The sequence below is a fragment of the Watersipora subatra genome, chromosome 4, assembly GCF_963576615.1.
Source record: "Watersipora subatra chromosome 4, tzWatSuba1.1, whole genome shotgun sequence".
Classification (NCBI taxonomy): domain Eukaryota; kingdom Metazoa; phylum Bryozoa; class Gymnolaemata; order Cheilostomatida; family Watersiporidae; genus Watersipora; species Watersipora subatra.
In genome coordinates, this window is record NC_088711.1 from 65,858,124 (window position 1) to 65,876,379 (window position 18,256).

The following is an 18,256-nucleotide window of genomic DNA, read 5'->3' on the forward strand; positions in this document are numbered from 1 at the left end:
TTACGGCGAGTTTCTGTAGTTCAGCGGGCTATTTGAATAAGTTCTTAGGTGTCAAATTGTTTACACGCATTCGTTCATGCAAAATGGCACTGCGCAGTAACTTCACAACGTATTCAGGGTAAACAAAACTTTTATATCCATATAGCTATGTGAAGCCTATCTATGGCAATAAGATAACGTTAAGCACAATTCAAACTTGTATCTTATCATTTTGCGTATGATAGTGGCGAATGAGGTAATGAGGTAATGAGGATATGGAAATGTTATTATTATGAATATTTATTGAGGATTGCAAACCCAAGTATATAAACTCTTACAGAATAAATAACTTTTTGTCCTCACAAAAAACAAAAAATACAATACTGAAAGATATGCTACGAAACATACAGTCAACGTAATTATCAAAACGATGCAATAATACAATGCTACAATACAACTCAATGCAACAATACAATAACACAATGCTACTAAGACTATGTGCTACAAATGCCACTAAGAGCATATGCAACACCTATCAACTTATACAACTTATACTAGGTGGATGTGGAGAAATAATGTTATGCATAACTAGCATCATCCACACACAACATCACTGTTGAAATTGCTTTGTCATTTTTTTCTATTTTGATTAGGTATATATTTAGTTTGTGGACTTTTGCTTAGCTTGTGGGAACTGAATTGATTATTACTGGTACAGATACTAATGAAGGTGTTAACCTATTGTAAGCAATACTAATATTTACTAGTAAAAGTTACTTCTTTATTCTATAAGTCAAACAATTAAAATACACAACTAATAAAATTCTAAAACAATAATATTAATGATAAAATATTAAAATAGCCAATAAAAGTTACATCCTTACTCGAACGGTCGTCCATGCTTGTTTGCTCTGTCCGGGCGACTGTGAGTCTCGACAGTCAAACGAGAGTCGTGACAGTCCATAGGTAAAAAGTTTCGGTAGTTGAGATAATGGTGTAGAAGAGGCTCAGTTGCTGAAGGAGAATGAGGCTTCATAGGCGGGGGGGGGGGAGAGGTTTTGCTGACTCTTTCGGGACTCTTTCCATTTGTTGGTATCGCTAACAGTGGTAACTCATGTTTGCCTTTGAACATTGCAAGTAGAGATATCTTTCTTCTAGCTGTATAAGAAACGTTACTTGTATGGAAATGCAAAGAATGTCACTTTGCTTGATAAAATCTATTGTACTAATAGCCCGTAACCTATACTCAAGATTGTGCATTATATTGATGTAGCTCTTAAAATGTGTATTTTGCATTTTATTTGCTTGTATAAAAAGATGACTAGTTTATACCCTACAGGAGGAATTTATTCGCGGAGTTAAATTTCGCGAAAATTGCTATTTCATGCATATTCGCGGATTAATTTATTCGCGGCTGAAAACTGTCACTTTCTATGAAGAGTTAACTCTATTACGTCTAGCAATAGAGTTAACCCTACGCATGCGCACATTGCGTGTTTCGGTTTCTATTTAGCTTACAACTACGGGGCGATCGTGCTCAGCTATAAATTTTGTGCTGCGTTCAGAGGTTTTCACGAATATTCATAGATTTGGAGGCCTTTGATGAACCAACAATTTGTGGTAAGTAATGAGTTTTTTTCAAACCAATTTACTAAATTAGTTGAATTTTACTTAAGTTTTTTCGGTAAAACGTAATATTTATTTTTTCCATCCCTACCGCTTCGTTATTTGTTTTAATACGAGAGAGATTTTTCATCATACACGGAGGCATAATGACTGCAAGGGTGGTAGATGTCATTCTTAGAAGATCGCCAATCATTTAGGGAGGTCTTGAAATTGAGGTAGAAGTGACCGCAGCTGCTAACGAGAAGAATATATCTGTTTTAAAAAGAACAAAAACGCCTTTACGAGCACAAATCTTTGGCCAACCAGCAGAACTTTGCAATAGTAAGCCACGAGTAGAGTTCTGATGATAACTTCCTTACCAGTCATGTAGTAGCGAGAGAATCGCCTTTAACATCTACCCAAGACATAAAGATCCAAGATACGACAGCGATATAGAGCTGCTATTACCAAAATAACTAGTCAGAGAGCACCATTGCACGCTAGTATTCACTTATCAAGAGTACCAGTTTAATTTTATTGCTAGACAACCGCCATATAGACTAAACTGTTTATATTTACTTCATTCATCGTTTGTAAAATATTGTTGTTGTTGATGAAGGGGTCTAGGCTGACTGGTTGCTTCTCTGCCAACATTCCTGCCTTGATGAATATTACTACTTGTCTCTAGTTTTCGTAATCGGAATAGGTTATATTTCATTCTCAATCTGCAGTAAACACAAAAAAGAAAAAAATATTAATAAGTGTTAAGGAAGTACAAAAACAATAGCTGAAGTATTTAATGAAAGCGATCAGTTTTTAAACAAAAGAATTAACTAACGCAGTTAATTATAGAAAAACGTATCTGCACTACAAATCAAATACATACCATAATGTCCAGATCAGAATCATTATCGTTCTCAACTACGGTATTATAGATTGATGGAGTTGATTTCAATGTCAAAAGACTAGGAGAGATTTTTGCGATGACGAAGCCATGCCGAATAACTTGTGAAAATCTTGAATTTTGTAAAGAAGTTCGATGCAATGGCAATAAAACTCGAAGCCCCGGCGATGATTTTAAAGAAGTTTTGGAACTCGGCTACATTTAGTACTTCTGCCTAGCGGCTATTTTTGTGATGACGCCATTCTGCATATCTTGTGACAACCTTGAATAATTTTGTAAAGAAATGTGATGCATTAGCAATGAGGTACACTCAAAGCACCAGCAATGATTTTAAAAAGGTTTTGGAACTCAACTATGTTTAGTATGTATGCCTAGTGGCTAGTTTTTAATTTTGAGGCAGTAGTTATTCTCCCTTGTGATTAAAAATAGAACTAATTCTTCGCGGAATTGACTGTTCGCGAAGTCGCGAATTTTTATAACCATCGAATATTTTCATCCTGTAGGGTATGATGTATTTTATCTGACCTATTTATAACATGCAATGAATTCTAGACAGCACCTTACTTGACTTATTTTCTGTTGAATTAATGTCAATACTGTTAACAAAACTGCACCTAACAAATACATACAATGAGGACATCATTCGTTGCGAATCTTGCATTATTAATTGTGATAATAATTAATTATCTAATAATTAATTATTAATTATTAGATATACTAGTTGGCAATTGTCATGATAGTGGAGATCTTTTCTAATCAATTCATTTTCGATTTATTGTTCAATTGGTAGAAATGAATTGATATGCATATTAATGACTGGATGAAGTCAATGAAAGGCTATATTTGGGTGATGTTATCAGTAGAGATCGTGCCCGGCTGAGAGACTAATAGTACTGTTATCCTCCCTTTTAGATCACCTGCTCGGAAGGTTGTTCAGGGAAATTTAGTCGTTACTTCTGCTTCACAATCAGCAGTTTTCAATCCTTCAACTAAATCTGATTCATTTCCCAATGATGGTAAGTACTTTGGGTTTTATTCACTAGCCTTTGTCCAAGGCCATAAACATAAAAATACCTCTCCACATAAAACCAGCCTCTCGATGTGAACCTCCTTCTCACTCGCTTTTTCTTGTTCACTCAAGCTTGGCTAGTAGCTGAGGACACTGAATGATGGGTTTGTACTTCGTTTTTGTCAAAAGACTGGATTACAAGCAGTAAATAATTTCTATATTTGAATACAGTTATAAATATATTTTATTAAAGTTATAAATATATTTTATTAAAGTTATGAATAACTTATTTAACAAAGACTATTCACTAGATAATCAACCGCTGTATGAGACATGGTAGAAATTGAAATGACTCCAGGCCTACGGCTCTTTGTTTCAGTTTAGTGGTTAGTGAGAGAACTACTCACCTCATCTGAGCAATACTCAGACTTACCATCTGTCAGGCAACTCATCATCATCTCTCTATAATGTTTTATTACTTGTAAGAGTTGCATGCAACATTCCTTGTATTTGTAGTGAGCTCATACAAGTGCAAATGTAGAACCGAGCTTGCTTTCTAGTATTAGAATTGTCTACTCTCACCGCTATATAGTATGCTTGAGTATTGTAAGTATTGTACTTAAGTGCTTATAGTATTGTTAGCTCTATGGGATATCTCAGTAAGAACACAGGTTTATTCTTTGCTGTAGTATGTAAGGTCATACTATATATTGTCAGTATTTCTGTTGTGTTGAGGTCTTGGCTCTTATAGCGAGTTAAGACTTGGTGATATGTTTTGTAGGAGTTGATAGCTCAGTTCCACACAGGTTAGTGGCCCTTACTTACAAAGTTCACACCAACGTTCATATATATGTAAAGTGCCTGGCTATTTCATGTGGATCACTCCTTGTGGTGCTCCTTGTGGAGAGATTTGCCCTGTTTCAAAAATCCTATTTACTATTCTAATGATTTATATTCTTTTGATTGGAATTTGTACACCTAATTCTGTCATATACTATACCTCCCACTGTATAGAGTGTACACCTACCACTATATGGAGTTTTTACACCTAACTCTGTCATATGCTATACCTTCCACTGTAACGAGTGTATGCCTACCACTATATGGAGTTTGTACACCTAACTCTGTCATACACTATACCTCCCACTGTATAGAGTGTATACCTTCTACTATATGGAGTTTGTACATCTAACTCTGTCATACACTATACCTTCCACTGTATAGAGTGTATACCTACCACTATATGGAGTTTGTACACCTAACTCTGCCATATACTATACCTTCCGCTGTATAGAGTGTGTACCTTCTACTCTCTGTCATAGATTTGTACATCCAATACTGTACTGTATGCTTAAGGAATGACAATGTACTTGTAGCATCAAAAGGTCAGTGTATGGTTTCACTAGCGAACAAGGAAAGCCTCTCTCTGACTTGGATCTGTCAGATGAAGCTCAGGGAGATATTACTGTAAGTCCCTTTTACTCGTCCGTTTTGTCGTCTTGTCACTGCATAATGAATATGGACACTTGTATATAACATCCTCATTTATTGTTTCTATAGTGAATATGGACACTTGTAGATAACATCCTTGTTTATTGTTTCTATATGGACACTTGTAGATAACATCCTCATTTATTGTTTCTATATGGACACTTGTAGATAACATCCTTGTTTATTGTTTCTATAGTGAATATGGACACTTGTAGATAACATCCTTGTTTATTGTTTCTATAGTGAATATGGATACTTGTAGATAACTTCCTTTTTTATTGTTTCCATAGTGAATATGGACACTTGTAGATAACATCCTTGTTTATTGTTTCTATACTGAATATGGACACTTGTAGATAACATCCTTGTTTATTGTTTCTATAGTGAATATGGACACTTGTAGATAACTTCCTTGTTTATTGTTTCCATGGTGAATATGGACACTTGTAGATAACTTTATGTTATATATTGTTTTAATATTGAATATCTTTATTTTGATTTTGTTTAATCTTCACCAGACCATTGATGTCTTATACGAATTTCATGACTGAACCATGTTCTTGTCTCTCGTGTTTATCTTGAGAGGTTTACTAGCTGTGTTAGTTCACCCTGTTTTATACAGGAGAGGGCAACTGCCAAGCCAAAGAAGGAGGAAGAAAGAGTGATAGTCATCGACGCACTCAGTCAAAGAATGTCTAGAGATGCAGCTGAGGTAGCTGTCACAGAGCGTTTAGAGCTATCTCCCCATAAAGTCATCTGCCACTCTCCTCGCGCCGCTCAGTTGTCTCTCAGGTGACCAATTATAACATCACTATTCGCTGTCGCATGTTCTTAAACTATGAATTGTTTTCTATGCCTTGCAATGTTAGTACACCGCTGTCTATAGACACGCCCTGCTAAGTGATATTGCAGCCACTCATACACAAGCGATTTCAGGGATACCGGGGATACTCATAGGGCTGCTAATGTAGGTGTAGACCTCATGCCCAGCATTGCCGTCAAGTCTTCAAATCCAGAGCCAAATACTTCACAAAATACAGCCTCCAGTCTCAGCTCATCAGGTGGGTGGCTCTCATTCCTCTTTCAGTCTTGCTAGCAGGTATTATTTATTAAATCACAGAAGTGGAAGCATGGATTACGTACTGGTAAAATGTAGCCTGTGGTGTAATTCTTCAATATGCATTAATCAACATGAATAATCCTGCTTAGCCATCGCGTGGGTGTATGTGTCTGTCTGTGTGTTTCCACATTTCCTTGGCCGGTTTCATCCAAACTTCACATGCACATGCTCGGTGCTTTTCACCAGGTGGCTAAAAGTATTTGGTCTCGAAACTCCATCTGGTCGCTGAAAACCAGCCTCTTAAACTCTCACCTCGGGCCATCTGATTGATAATGGCATCGCCAGCCGTACTGATAATAAAGTATAAAATATATTATTTTGTCACAAAGATTGTTGTCTTTGCGTGTTGCTAGTGTGTGCATTAGATATTTGAATGAATATTGTTAGTGTATATTGCATATCATTCGTGCATATTGCATCATGTTAGTGCATATTGTGTATTGCTCATGCTTATTGTTAGTGCATAATGCATGCTGTCTACACCAAGTATGGCTAAGTGATATCTTATATTGTGAGTTTTTAAATGAATCTATATAACCTATAAACATATTAGTCCTTGAGTGTGCTCATAACATGGTATAGCATTTGCTTGTAGACATTTCAGTGCTAAATAATGTAGAATGAAGGAGTGCATACCTTGTGTCTGAAATGTATTGCTAGTGAATGCTGCTTCTAGCAATAACATCAACAGCATTCACTATGGCACGTGATTGCTGTTGGTGTATAGAACAACAGGCACATGTTGTTAGTATTAGTAATAGAACATGTACATAGCATTTAAACTAGTAAACAACATGTACATGACACTTGTGCTATGTTAGGGATTTGTTTGTAGGTGCGGAGCTCGGATCAGAAGTTCCATCATCCATACAAGACATTTCCAATGAGCTACAACATCTAAAGACTGTGTCTCCCAAAGACCAGCCCGCGGGCACAACCAAAGACCAGCTCACGGGCGCAACCAAAGACCAGCCCACGGGCGCAACCAAAAAGACAAAAAAGTCCCGACGAGTGGTTGCCTCCCGGTTTATGAACAGCACCACCAATCAGGCACCAAAGGTATAGCAGAGCTGTATTTGTATTTTTACCTGAGTCTCTTGGTCACCTGTCTCTTGCTGTCTCTTGGTCCCCAGCTAGCTTTTTCTCTGATTGAATTGTCTTGCTCATGTTAACTGTGTACATGCATCCTGTTTTATATGTAGTTACTACTGAATTCCCAGCGTTGCACGGGTAATAAAAAACGGCTTATAAACAGTGGCAGGGGATGTAGTTGTAGTTTGCCAAGTTTTACCTTGTCTTTTCAAATTAGCAAATTGGCTAATTTGAGTTACTTAAGCTAGTATATTGCTAAGCTAACTATAATAAGAGCCATGAAGGCCATTAAGCCGTAAAGGTTGTTAAATCGTGAAACCAGCTCTAGGGATGTTACGTGTCATACCATGTTAGTTTGCATATTTTAACCGATTTAATGACAATGAGCATGACTGATCTATTTATCGCAAGTAGCCATAGTCAATTCAGGACAAAGTGGAGTTTTTGTTTCTAGACTTCAATCGCTATAGCTGAACACACGATAAACCAAGAAACAGACAAACACGGAAACTTATATGTATACTAGTTGAATGCCCGGCATTGCCCGGATAATAAAATAGTCTTTGCACAGAAAACTCGTTTTTATTTAACATATACATACATATACAACAGTTACCATTATAACTTTAACACTTCATATCGTGAGAAAGCGTTTTTGTGCAGTTCAAATAAATTAAGAGAAAAAATAAACGAGTACATGGAAGTGAGTGTATAAAAAAGTTCACTGTTGCAGCAGACACTCGTTGTATTCAAAGATTTGATGAACGATGCTGGTACCTCTCGATACTTAGACGTCTAGACGTAAAAATGAGATATCGAACTATTTTTGTCCTATACTTTGTCTGACTACATGGAGAGAGAATTTAGAGGCAACTCCTACTCTAGATAATACATCTTTCAAACGTGAAAAGTTTTTACCAGCTTTTACGGATTCACCGAAACCGGAACTAGGCGTTTGAAACGGCACATTTTAAATTGAAACAGCACATTTGAAAATTACAAATTAGGAAAATAGGTAATGGTGAAAAAAATGAGCTTTTAAAAATAATGTTTTAAAATAGCAATAATAAGGTAATATTCATTAATAATAAAAACTGCCTATTTAACGTGTGCAATTGTGATAAGGATATACTCATATGTAAAAGCATTAGAAATGATAAGAACAGCTTAGCCCAGTGGTTATGCGTGCTATGAGTTGGGGGCGCTTGTTTGTAGACTCGCTATTTGAATGTCGCGAGTTGAAATTCTCTAGAAAACGGCTTTTTTATTGCTAGATTTTAGTCGCTATAACTGGACACGGGGATAAAAACAAAAATGCAAGCAAACTTTGAAAAATATATATATAGATAGATATTGAGGTCATGTGAAGTCATGCAGACAATGGTCAAGGTGGCAGAAGCAATTGACTTCTTTTCATCATGATTTAGTTGGCTTAACCAAGACTGCCAGTATCTATGAATTGTAACCAAGACTGCCAGTATCTATGAATTGTAACCAAGACTGCCAGTATCTATGAATTGTAACCAAGACTGCCAGTATCTATGAATTGTAACCAAGACTGCCAGTATCTATGAATTGTAACCAAGACTGCCAGTATCTATGAATTGTAACCAAGACTGCCAGTATCTATGAATTGTAACCAAGACTGGCAGTATCTATGAATTGTAACCAAGACTGCCAGTATCTATGAATTGTAACTAAGACTGCCAGTATCTATGAATTGTAACCAAGACTGCCAGTATCCATGAATTGTAACCAAGACTGCCAGTATCTATGAATTGTAACCAAGACTGCCAGTATCTATGAATTGTAACTAAGACTGCCAGTATCTATGAATTGTAACCAAGACTGCCAGTATCCATGAATTGTAACCAAGACTGCCAGCATCTATGAATTGTAACCAAGACTGGCAGTATCTATGAATTGTAACCAAGACTGCCAGTATCTATGAATTGTAACTAAGACTGCCAGTATCTATGAATTGTAACCAAGACTGCCAGTATCCATGAATTGTAACCAAGACTGCCAGTATCTATGAATTGTAACCAAGACTAACAGTATCTATAAATTGTAACCAAGACTGCCAGTATCTATGAATTGTGACCAAGACTGCCAGTATCTATGAATTGTAACCAAGACTGCCAAGATCCATGAATTGTAACAAAGACTGCCAGTATCTATGAATTGTAACCAAGACTGCCAGTATCTATGAATTGTAACTAAGACTGCCAGTATCTATGAATTGTAACCAAGACTGCCAGTATCCATGAATTGTAACCAAGACTGCCAGTATCTATGAATTGTAACCAAGACTAACAGTATCTATAAATTGTAACCAAGACTGCCAGTATCTATGAATTGTGACCAAGACTGCCAGTATCTATGAATTGTAACCAAGACTGCCAAGATCCATGAATTGTAACCAAGACTGCCAGTATCTATGAATTGTGACTAAGACTGCCAGTATCTATGAATTGTAACCAAGACTGCCAGTATCTATGAATTGTAACCAAGACTGCCAGTATCTATGAATTGTAACCAAGACTGCCTGTATCTATGAATTGTAACCAAGACTGCCAGTATCTATGAATTGTAACCAAGACTGCCAGTATCTATGAATTGTAACCAAGACTGCCAGTATCTATGAATTGTAACCAAGACTGCCAGTATCTATGAATTGTAACCAAGACTGCCACTATCTATGAATTGTAACCAAGACTGCCAGTATCTATGAATTGTAACCAAGACTGCCAGTATCCATGAATTGTAACCAAGACTGCCAGTATCTATGAATTGTAACCAAGACTGCCAGTATCTATGAATTGTAACCAAGACTGCCAGTATCTATGAATTGTAACTAAGACTGCCAGTATCTATGAATTGTAACCAAGACTTCCAGTATCTATGAATTGTAGTAAGACTGCCAGTATCTATTAATTGTAACCAAGACTGCCAGTATCTATGAATTGTAACCAAGACTGCCAGTATCTATGAATTGTAACCAAGACTGCCAGTATCTATGAATTGTAACCAAGACTACCAGTATCTATGAATTGTGACCAAGACTGCCAGTATCTATGAATTGTAACCAATACTGCCAGTATCCATGAATTGTAACCAAGACTGCCAGTATCTATGAATTGTGACTAAGACTGCCAGTATCTATGAATTGTAACCAAGACTGCCAGTATCTATGAATTGTAACCAAGACTGCCAGTATCTATGAATTGTAACCAAGACTGGCAGTATCTATGAATTGTGACCAAGACTGCCAGTATCTATGAATTGTAACCAAGACTGCCATTATCTATGAATTGTAACCAAGACTGCCAGTATCTATGAATTGTAACCAAGACTGCCAGTATCTATGAATTGTAACCAAGACTGCCAGTATCTATGAATTGTAGTAAGACTGCCAGTATCTATGAATTGTAACCAAGACTGCCAGTATCTATGAATTGTAACCAAGACTGCCAGTATCTATGAATTGTAACCAAGACTGCCAGTATCTATGAATTGTAACCAAGACTGCCAGTATCTATGAATTGTAACCAAGACTGCCAGTATCCATGAATTGTAACCAAGACTGGCAGTATCTATGAATTGTAACCAAAACTGCCAGTATCTATGAATTGTAACCAAGACTGCCAGTATCTATGAATTGTGAATTTCCTTTTGTGGAATCTTAACACTTGTTGCAAACAGTCTTTGTTATATAATGTAGGTAAATAAGTTGAATTGAGGAATATGAAGATAGCGCCATCTATCCAACTACATATCATATCACAGCATTGCTTTTGTCTAGTATTTTCATGATGCTATGCGCGGTATGAGTGCCATATACCGTAAAACCTCTAATTGAATGAGGAAGGGAGGGTTGGAAAATAGAACGCCATGGCGTTCAATTAGAGGTTTTACGGTATCTAGTTATGCTAACTCTGTTGGAGTTATCTGTCTACAGCTATAGATGTAACATGTCTATATTTATCATGCTATGATAGAAGAAAGATGTAAAGAAAAGACAGGTTAGCACACCCAAGCACTACGCTCCCAACGAGTCATTTGATGTATCAGCCTTGCAGTCCACTCGTCTCTGCAATAGACTTCTCAATGAAACAGGTTTGTATGTACATCTATGGAATCTTTCTACTACCTGCTGTGTATCTCTTTAGTCTAAAGCTCTTCGTGCCAACGACTCTGATTTAATCATGTTCCTGGTTCATAGTGGTCACCATTTATGCTTAAGAAATGTATTTATACAGATGAGATGTTTGACTTTATCAACAGTTTCTCTCTGTATCATACATATTTTAGCTGTGAACAGTTACCACTGTTAACCAGGCTTTAGCAAGATCTATATGATATCTAATGAACTAGTAAATTCTGAGCAAACAATCTTATCATTCTCCAGTTACTTGGCATTCACAAATTTATATTTCTTGTACTTCATTCCTCCGAAGGTTTGTCTTCCCTCGTCAATCACCTTTGCCCTTCCATTTATATTGTCAGAGTCATTCACAGCCCCACCACCCGAGTCAGGGATAGCAGCTAGTCAAAAGTCACTCTCCTACACAACTACTAAGAAGTCACAAATGCTGCACAAGAAGGTTTGTCTTCTCACAAAATCGAAGATATACACAAGAGCAATACACCGTGAGAATATTAGCAAATGCCTTAGCGCTATTTGAGATGGTTTCTATACGACAAGAAATCACCTTGGTTCCACGACTTTGATAGTATTGCTGGTTAATATAGGTGAAATAGGCAGGTCTAAAGGGGCAAAAATGTTTAGGTCATTTGTTGGGTGGCTAAATAGGCCACCAACAAATGACACTCCAGTTCTGATTGGTGAAGGAGCAAGTTGCTGACACATTCCATTTATAGTCTTGTAGTGTTATTGCCAAGTCCAAATCATATCTGCATGTAGATATTAGAGGCTTTTAGTATAGTCGTATTGATACAATTGAGGTGTCTGTAGTGTACTGTATTTGTAGTGTACTGTGTCTGTAGTGTACCGTATCTGTAGTGTACTATATCTGTAGTGTACCGTATCTATAGTGTACCGTATCTGTAGTGTACCGTGTCTGTAGTGTACCGTATCTGTAGTGTACCGTATCTGTAGTGTACCGTATCTGTAGTGTACCGTATCTGTAGTGTACCGTATCTGTAGTGTACCGTATCTGTAGTGTACCGTGTCTGTAGTGTACCGTATCTGTAGTGTACTGTATCTGTAGTGTACTGTATCTGTAGTGTACCGTATCTGTAGTGTATCGTATCTGTAGTGTACTGTATCTGTAGTGTACCGTATCTGTAGTGTATCGTATCTGTAGTGTACTGTATCTGTAGTGTACTGTATCTGTAGTGTACCGTATCTGTAGTGTATCGTATCTGTAGTGTATTGTATCTGTAGTGTACTGTATCTGTAGTGTACTGTATCTGTAGTGTGCTGTATCTGTAGTGTACTGTATTTGTAGTGTACCGTGTCTGTAGTGTACTGTATCTGTAGTTTACTGTATCTGTAGTGTACTGTATCTGTAGTGTATTGTATCTGTAGTGTACTGTATCTGTAGTGTACTGTATCTGTAGTGTGCTGTATCTGTAGTGTACTGTATCTGTAGTGTACCGTGTCTGTAGTGTACTGTATCTGTAGTGTGCTGTATCTGTAGTGTGCTGTATCTGTAGTGTACTGTGTCTGTAGTGTACAGTATCTGTAGTGTACTGTATCTGTAGTGTGGCTGCCTTTGCAGAACACTGTTGGAGAAGTTACACAAGATTCGATAGATGTCTGCTATTCTCGATATCTTCAGTGGCTCTTCCTCTCCTCAAAGGTTGATAAGGCCATAGAATCCGAAGAGACTAATGTCATGGTGAGCTAATGACCTATTATCTCTCATTTGGTCACTCCTTGATTTCTTTTTGTTCCTCTCTTAAAACTAATATTTGTAAATGCCGGTTAGTTGTCTTATTTTTTTTCACACTGTGCAAGCCACACCGTGTCCGTCTTGTGGTTGTATGTTGGCTCTTTTTGCTTTCCCATCTTTGGTGAAGTTTGCTCTGTATTCACCAGTCGGAGCTCCAAAAGTTATCCATCGAAAACCATAAAATGAGACAGAAACTTTCAGCTCTAGAGCAGGAGTTGGACAGACTGGAGCATGTGACCAACTTGGACGAGATGCTCGAATTGCAGGTGAGTTATGAAGCTATTCTCATAGATCAAATCCGAGATCAGTCTGCGATCAAATCTTCTGCGATACGGATTCATTATTCCAAGATTTCAATAGCTATAGCTGGACACCCCTACAGACATACGACAAACTTTGAGAAATATATATATAGATTATTTCATCATTTGCTGAGTTATGGAGTGTGGCATGAAAATGTTATAATCAGTATATAATATATCATTATACAGTAGTAACTTTTCATTAAGATTTACATTAAAATCAATATTTCATTCGCCTCCATCAGTCTTTCTTTGGTGAGGGTTAAAATGGCTTCGTATAACTTACTATAAGCTTGCATGGGGAGAAAGGTTAAAACTGGGTTAAAGCTTTCATATTTCTAGTTGAGATAAGAATAGGAGATAAAACCAAATAAGAATTCAAGTGATATAAATCTCTGTTTAGTTTGGAACTATTGCAAGGACAGTTTAATATTGCTGTTATTCATAGCCAGTGTGATATGCCATAGACTTAAATTCCATAGCAATGATAATTGAATAAATTAGGGGCAGTACAATTGCATCCACAGTCATGTTGAATACTAGGCTATGTTAAACAAGGTTCTACAGACTGCTCAGCCATAGATAAAAGTTGTGGTAATCCCTTACGTGATGCATGGAGATGTTGTATTTAGTTGGTTCGATAATTGGATACATAGATAACAGTTGTGGTAATGCCTTACGTGATGCATGGAGATGTTGTATTTAGTTGGGTCAATCATTTGATACCTTCAGCAATTAGAAACATGTCCAGGTTGTATTAGCTGATTGTACTTCCAGCTTGCTAACGAGTTATGGTTGTCAAACATTGTGCTGTACAAAACAGGTCATATGTCAAGGTCTATAATTTGTCCTAAAACTTAACTTGGCATTAGAAGCAAGGAAGGAGTGGTCAAGCATCTGTTGTCTAAGTTGGTGTGTAATCTTCGCTGACTCATTGTTTTGCCTAGCTGCTCTTTCATTTACGTGAATAGATATGTCAAATGGGTTAACACAGCATGATCCCGTTGATCAATGACCGAATGGCTTTTCATGTGGACTGTAAGACATTCAAGTGACATTATCTAGCAGGTGCTCTGTGATAATCATTATATTGGTGAACCTGACGCTATTGCAAAAAATAGTTCTTTTTATGACAATATGAATGATTAGGAATGAAAATTCCTTTTTATCTATTTTATGCACTTTTATCTACTGTCTTGTAATCCCATCCAAAGTTATCTTTTGTACCATCATATCTACCCTATCACCTCCTTTGTACCATCATATCTACCCTACCACCTCTTTTGTACCATCATATCTACCCTACCACCTCTTTTGTGCCATCATATCTACCCTATCACCTCTTTTGTGCCATCAGACCTACCCTATCACCTCTTTTGTACCATCAGACCTGCCCTATCACCTCTTTTGTACCATCATATCTACCCTATCACCCCTTTTGTACCATCAGACCTACCCTATCACCTCCTTTGTACCATCAGACCTACCCTATCACCCCTTTTGTACCATCATATCTACCTTATCACCTCCTTTGTACCATCATATCTACCCTACCACCTCCTTTGTACCATCATATCTACCCTATCACCTCCTTTGTACCATCATATCTACCCTACCACCTCTTTTGTACCATCAGACCTACCCTATCACCTCCTTTGTACCATCAGACCTACCCTATCACCTCCTTTGTACCATCAGACCTACCCTATCACCTCTTTTGTACCATCATATCTACCCTATCACCTCCTTTGTACCATCAGACCTACCCTATCACCTCCTTTGTACCATCAGACCTGCCCTATCACCTCCTTTGTACCATCATATCTACCCTATCACCTCTTTTGTACCATCATATCTACCCTATCACCTCCTTTGTACCATCAGACCTACCCTATCACCTCCTTTGTACCATCAGACCTACCCTATCACCTCTTTTGTACCATCAGACCTACCCTATAACTTCCTTTGTACCATCATATCGACCCTATCACCTCCTTTGTACCATCAGACCTACCCTATCACCTCCTTTGTACCATCAGACCTACCCTATTGCCTCCCTTGTACCATCCACATGCCGTACTCCCCTTGTATGTTACAGCAAGGATTACTTGGCCCTATAGTGAGTGAACTGCCGCAATTGAGCCAGTACTATCAGAGCATGGCCGTAGCCTTAGACACTACAAGGCATGAGCTGCATACTGTGGGCATTAACATACCCGACACTGAACATGAGCAAAAAGCATTCGAAGGTTTGCTATCTTTTTTAGTTAAAATCTTTACTTGTCTTTTCGATTTTAAAATTGAAGTCAGATGAGCGTAGTTGAGTTGCTTAGAATATTCTAGACCACACTGTATACGCGGATGTAACTAAACAAGCAGCACCAGAGAGTAAGGTTAATGTTTTCTATTAGTTGTCTGCCAGTACCCAAAGCAAGCTCAACAATATAGAGGCAGGACATTCATGCTGTGCTGACATTTGCTTATTGTTGGATGAGATTCCATCAGAAATACATGTATGTTTTCTAGTGAACATCTGTTAAATGCTTGTAAGATTTGTCCTCATCAGCTGATGACAATCATCTTTCACTCCAATCTAAATGCTCTAGTCCACAGCGAGCTATATTATACTAGGTAGTTCACAGCAAGCTATATTATACTAGGTAGCTCACAGCCAGCTATATTATACTAGGTAGTTCACAGCGAGCTATATTATACTAGGTAGTTCACAGCAAGCTATATTATACTAGGTAGCTCACAGCGAGCTATATTATACTAGGTAGCTCACAGCCAGCTATATTATACTAGGTAGTTCACAGCGAGCTATATTATACTAGGTAGTTCACAGCGAGCTATATTATACTAGGTAGCTCACAGCAAGCTATATTATACTAGGTAGTTCACAGCAAGCTATATTATACTAGGTAGTTCACAGCGAGCTATATTATACTAGGTAGCTCACAGCAAGCTATATTATACTAGGTAGTTCACAGCAAGCTATATTATACTAGGTAGTTCACAGCGAGCTATATTATACTAGGTAGCTCACAGCCAGCTATATTATACTAGGTAGCTCACAGCAAGCTATATTATACTAGGTAGTTCACAGCGAGCTATATTATACTAGGTAGCTCACAGCAAGCTATATTATACTAGGTAGCTCACAGCAAGCTATATTATACTAGGTAGTTCACAGCGAGCTATATTATACTAGGTAGCTCACAGCCAGCTATATTATACTAGGTAGCTCACAGCCAGCTATATTATACTAGGTAGCTCACAGCGAGCTATATTATACTAGGTAGTTCACAGCAAGCTATATTATACTAGGTAGCTCACAGCGAGCTATATTATACTAGGTAGTTCACAGCAAGCTATATTATACTAGGTAGCTCACAGCGAGCTATATTATACTAGGTAGTTCACAGCAAGCTATATTATACTAGGTAGTTCACAGCAAGCTATATTATCTTAGGTAGTTCACAGCGAGTTATATTATACTAGGTAGTTCACAGCAAGCTATATTATACTAGGTAGTTCACAGCAAGCTATATTATCTTAGGTAGTTCACAGCGAGTTATATTATACTAGGTAGTTCACAGCGAGCTATATTATACTAGGTAGCTCACAGCCAGCTATATTATACTAGGTAGCTCACAGCCAGCTATATTATACTAGGTAGCTCACAGCGAGCTATATTATACTAGGTAGTTCACAGCGAGCTATATTATACTAGGTAGCTCACAGCGAGCTATATTATACTAGGTAGCTCACAGCTAGCTATATTATACTAGGTAGCTCACAGCTAGCTATATTATACTAGGTAGCTCACAGCGAGCTATATTATACTAGGTAGTTCACAGCAAGCTATATTATACTAGGTAGTTCACAGCAAGCTATATTATCTTAGGTAGTTCACAGCGAGTTATATTATACTAGGTAGTTCACAGCAAGCTATATTATACTAGGTAGCCCACAGCAAGCTATATTATACTAGGTGCCATGATGGCAGCGCTTGATGAAAGTGAACAGCTGTTGGCTGACGTTGCATCTCACACGAGACGAGATATGTCCACCACTAGTCAGTACGCACAGGCTGTAGAGAGCCTGAGTAAATGCGTCTCCGAGGAGGAAAAGGAGTTACGCAGGTATATACATATATATGTATTAGTCTTACAAATGACTTCTAAATTCCTTGAACTTTTCTATTACATCTTATATGAAATATTTTAACTCTATTCAGGCGGTTGCTGCTTTGTGGCACGACTCTGCGTGTAAGTTGTTGCCCTGTTTTTATGGTTGAGCATCGCGTTACCTTAGTAACCTTACAAATGGATTCATTCCGCTATTGGACCTGTCATAGCTTGTCCTTGAAGATTAACTATAGCCTGCCTTAGTCCATGTTTTACCTTCAGCTGTAAAGACCTTGTTAGAGCTGCTCAGTCGCTGGCAAACCATGAGAACTCTATGAAGATACAGGATATTGAAAGCAGTAGACAGGTGGATCCATTGACCCGACAGGTCAAGCTTATTTGATAGCTGACATTCTCATCACTGACCTTCTCACCGTGCATTGCGAGCTGTTGGTGTGAAATATGTGTGGAATATGTGTGTAAGGTTTGACATGACTTTAATATATTTATAATTTTATGGCTGTATCATGCATGAGTGACCTAGAAAAATACAAATAGATCTGTGCACCATGAATAGAAAGCGAGCAATGCTATATAGTATTACGGTATATAGAGAGGATACTAAAAACTAGATATAAAGACATAAAGTGGACAACTCCCATGGTGGAAGCCAGCTAAGATCTATAAATAGTGCTATATAGCT

General features: G+C 37.6%; 1 protein-coding gene across 1 annotated transcript; it reads left to right on the top strand.

Moving 5' to 3' along the window:
* Window positions 1-39: 39 nt before the first annotated feature.
* Window positions 40-17,961, top strand: LOC137392979 (HAUS augmin-like complex subunit 8). Its single transcript, XM_068079356.1, has 14 exons — window positions 40-118; window positions 3,401-3,504; window positions 4,279-4,303; window positions 4,874-4,964; window positions 5,611-5,780; window positions 5,925-6,049; window positions 6,944-7,167; window positions 11,202-11,319; window positions 11,710-11,807; window positions 12,948-13,067; window positions 13,268-13,387; window positions 15,522-15,672; window positions 17,418-17,568; window positions 17,836-17,961. Exons 1-14 carry the CDS (start codon window positions 84-86, stop codon window positions 17,954-17,956), a joined length of 1,653 nt encoding a protein of 550 aa, XP_067935457.1. The 5' UTR covers window positions 40-83; the 3' UTR covers window positions 17,957-17,961.
* The last annotated feature ends 295 nt before the right edge of the window (window positions 17,962-18,256 follow it).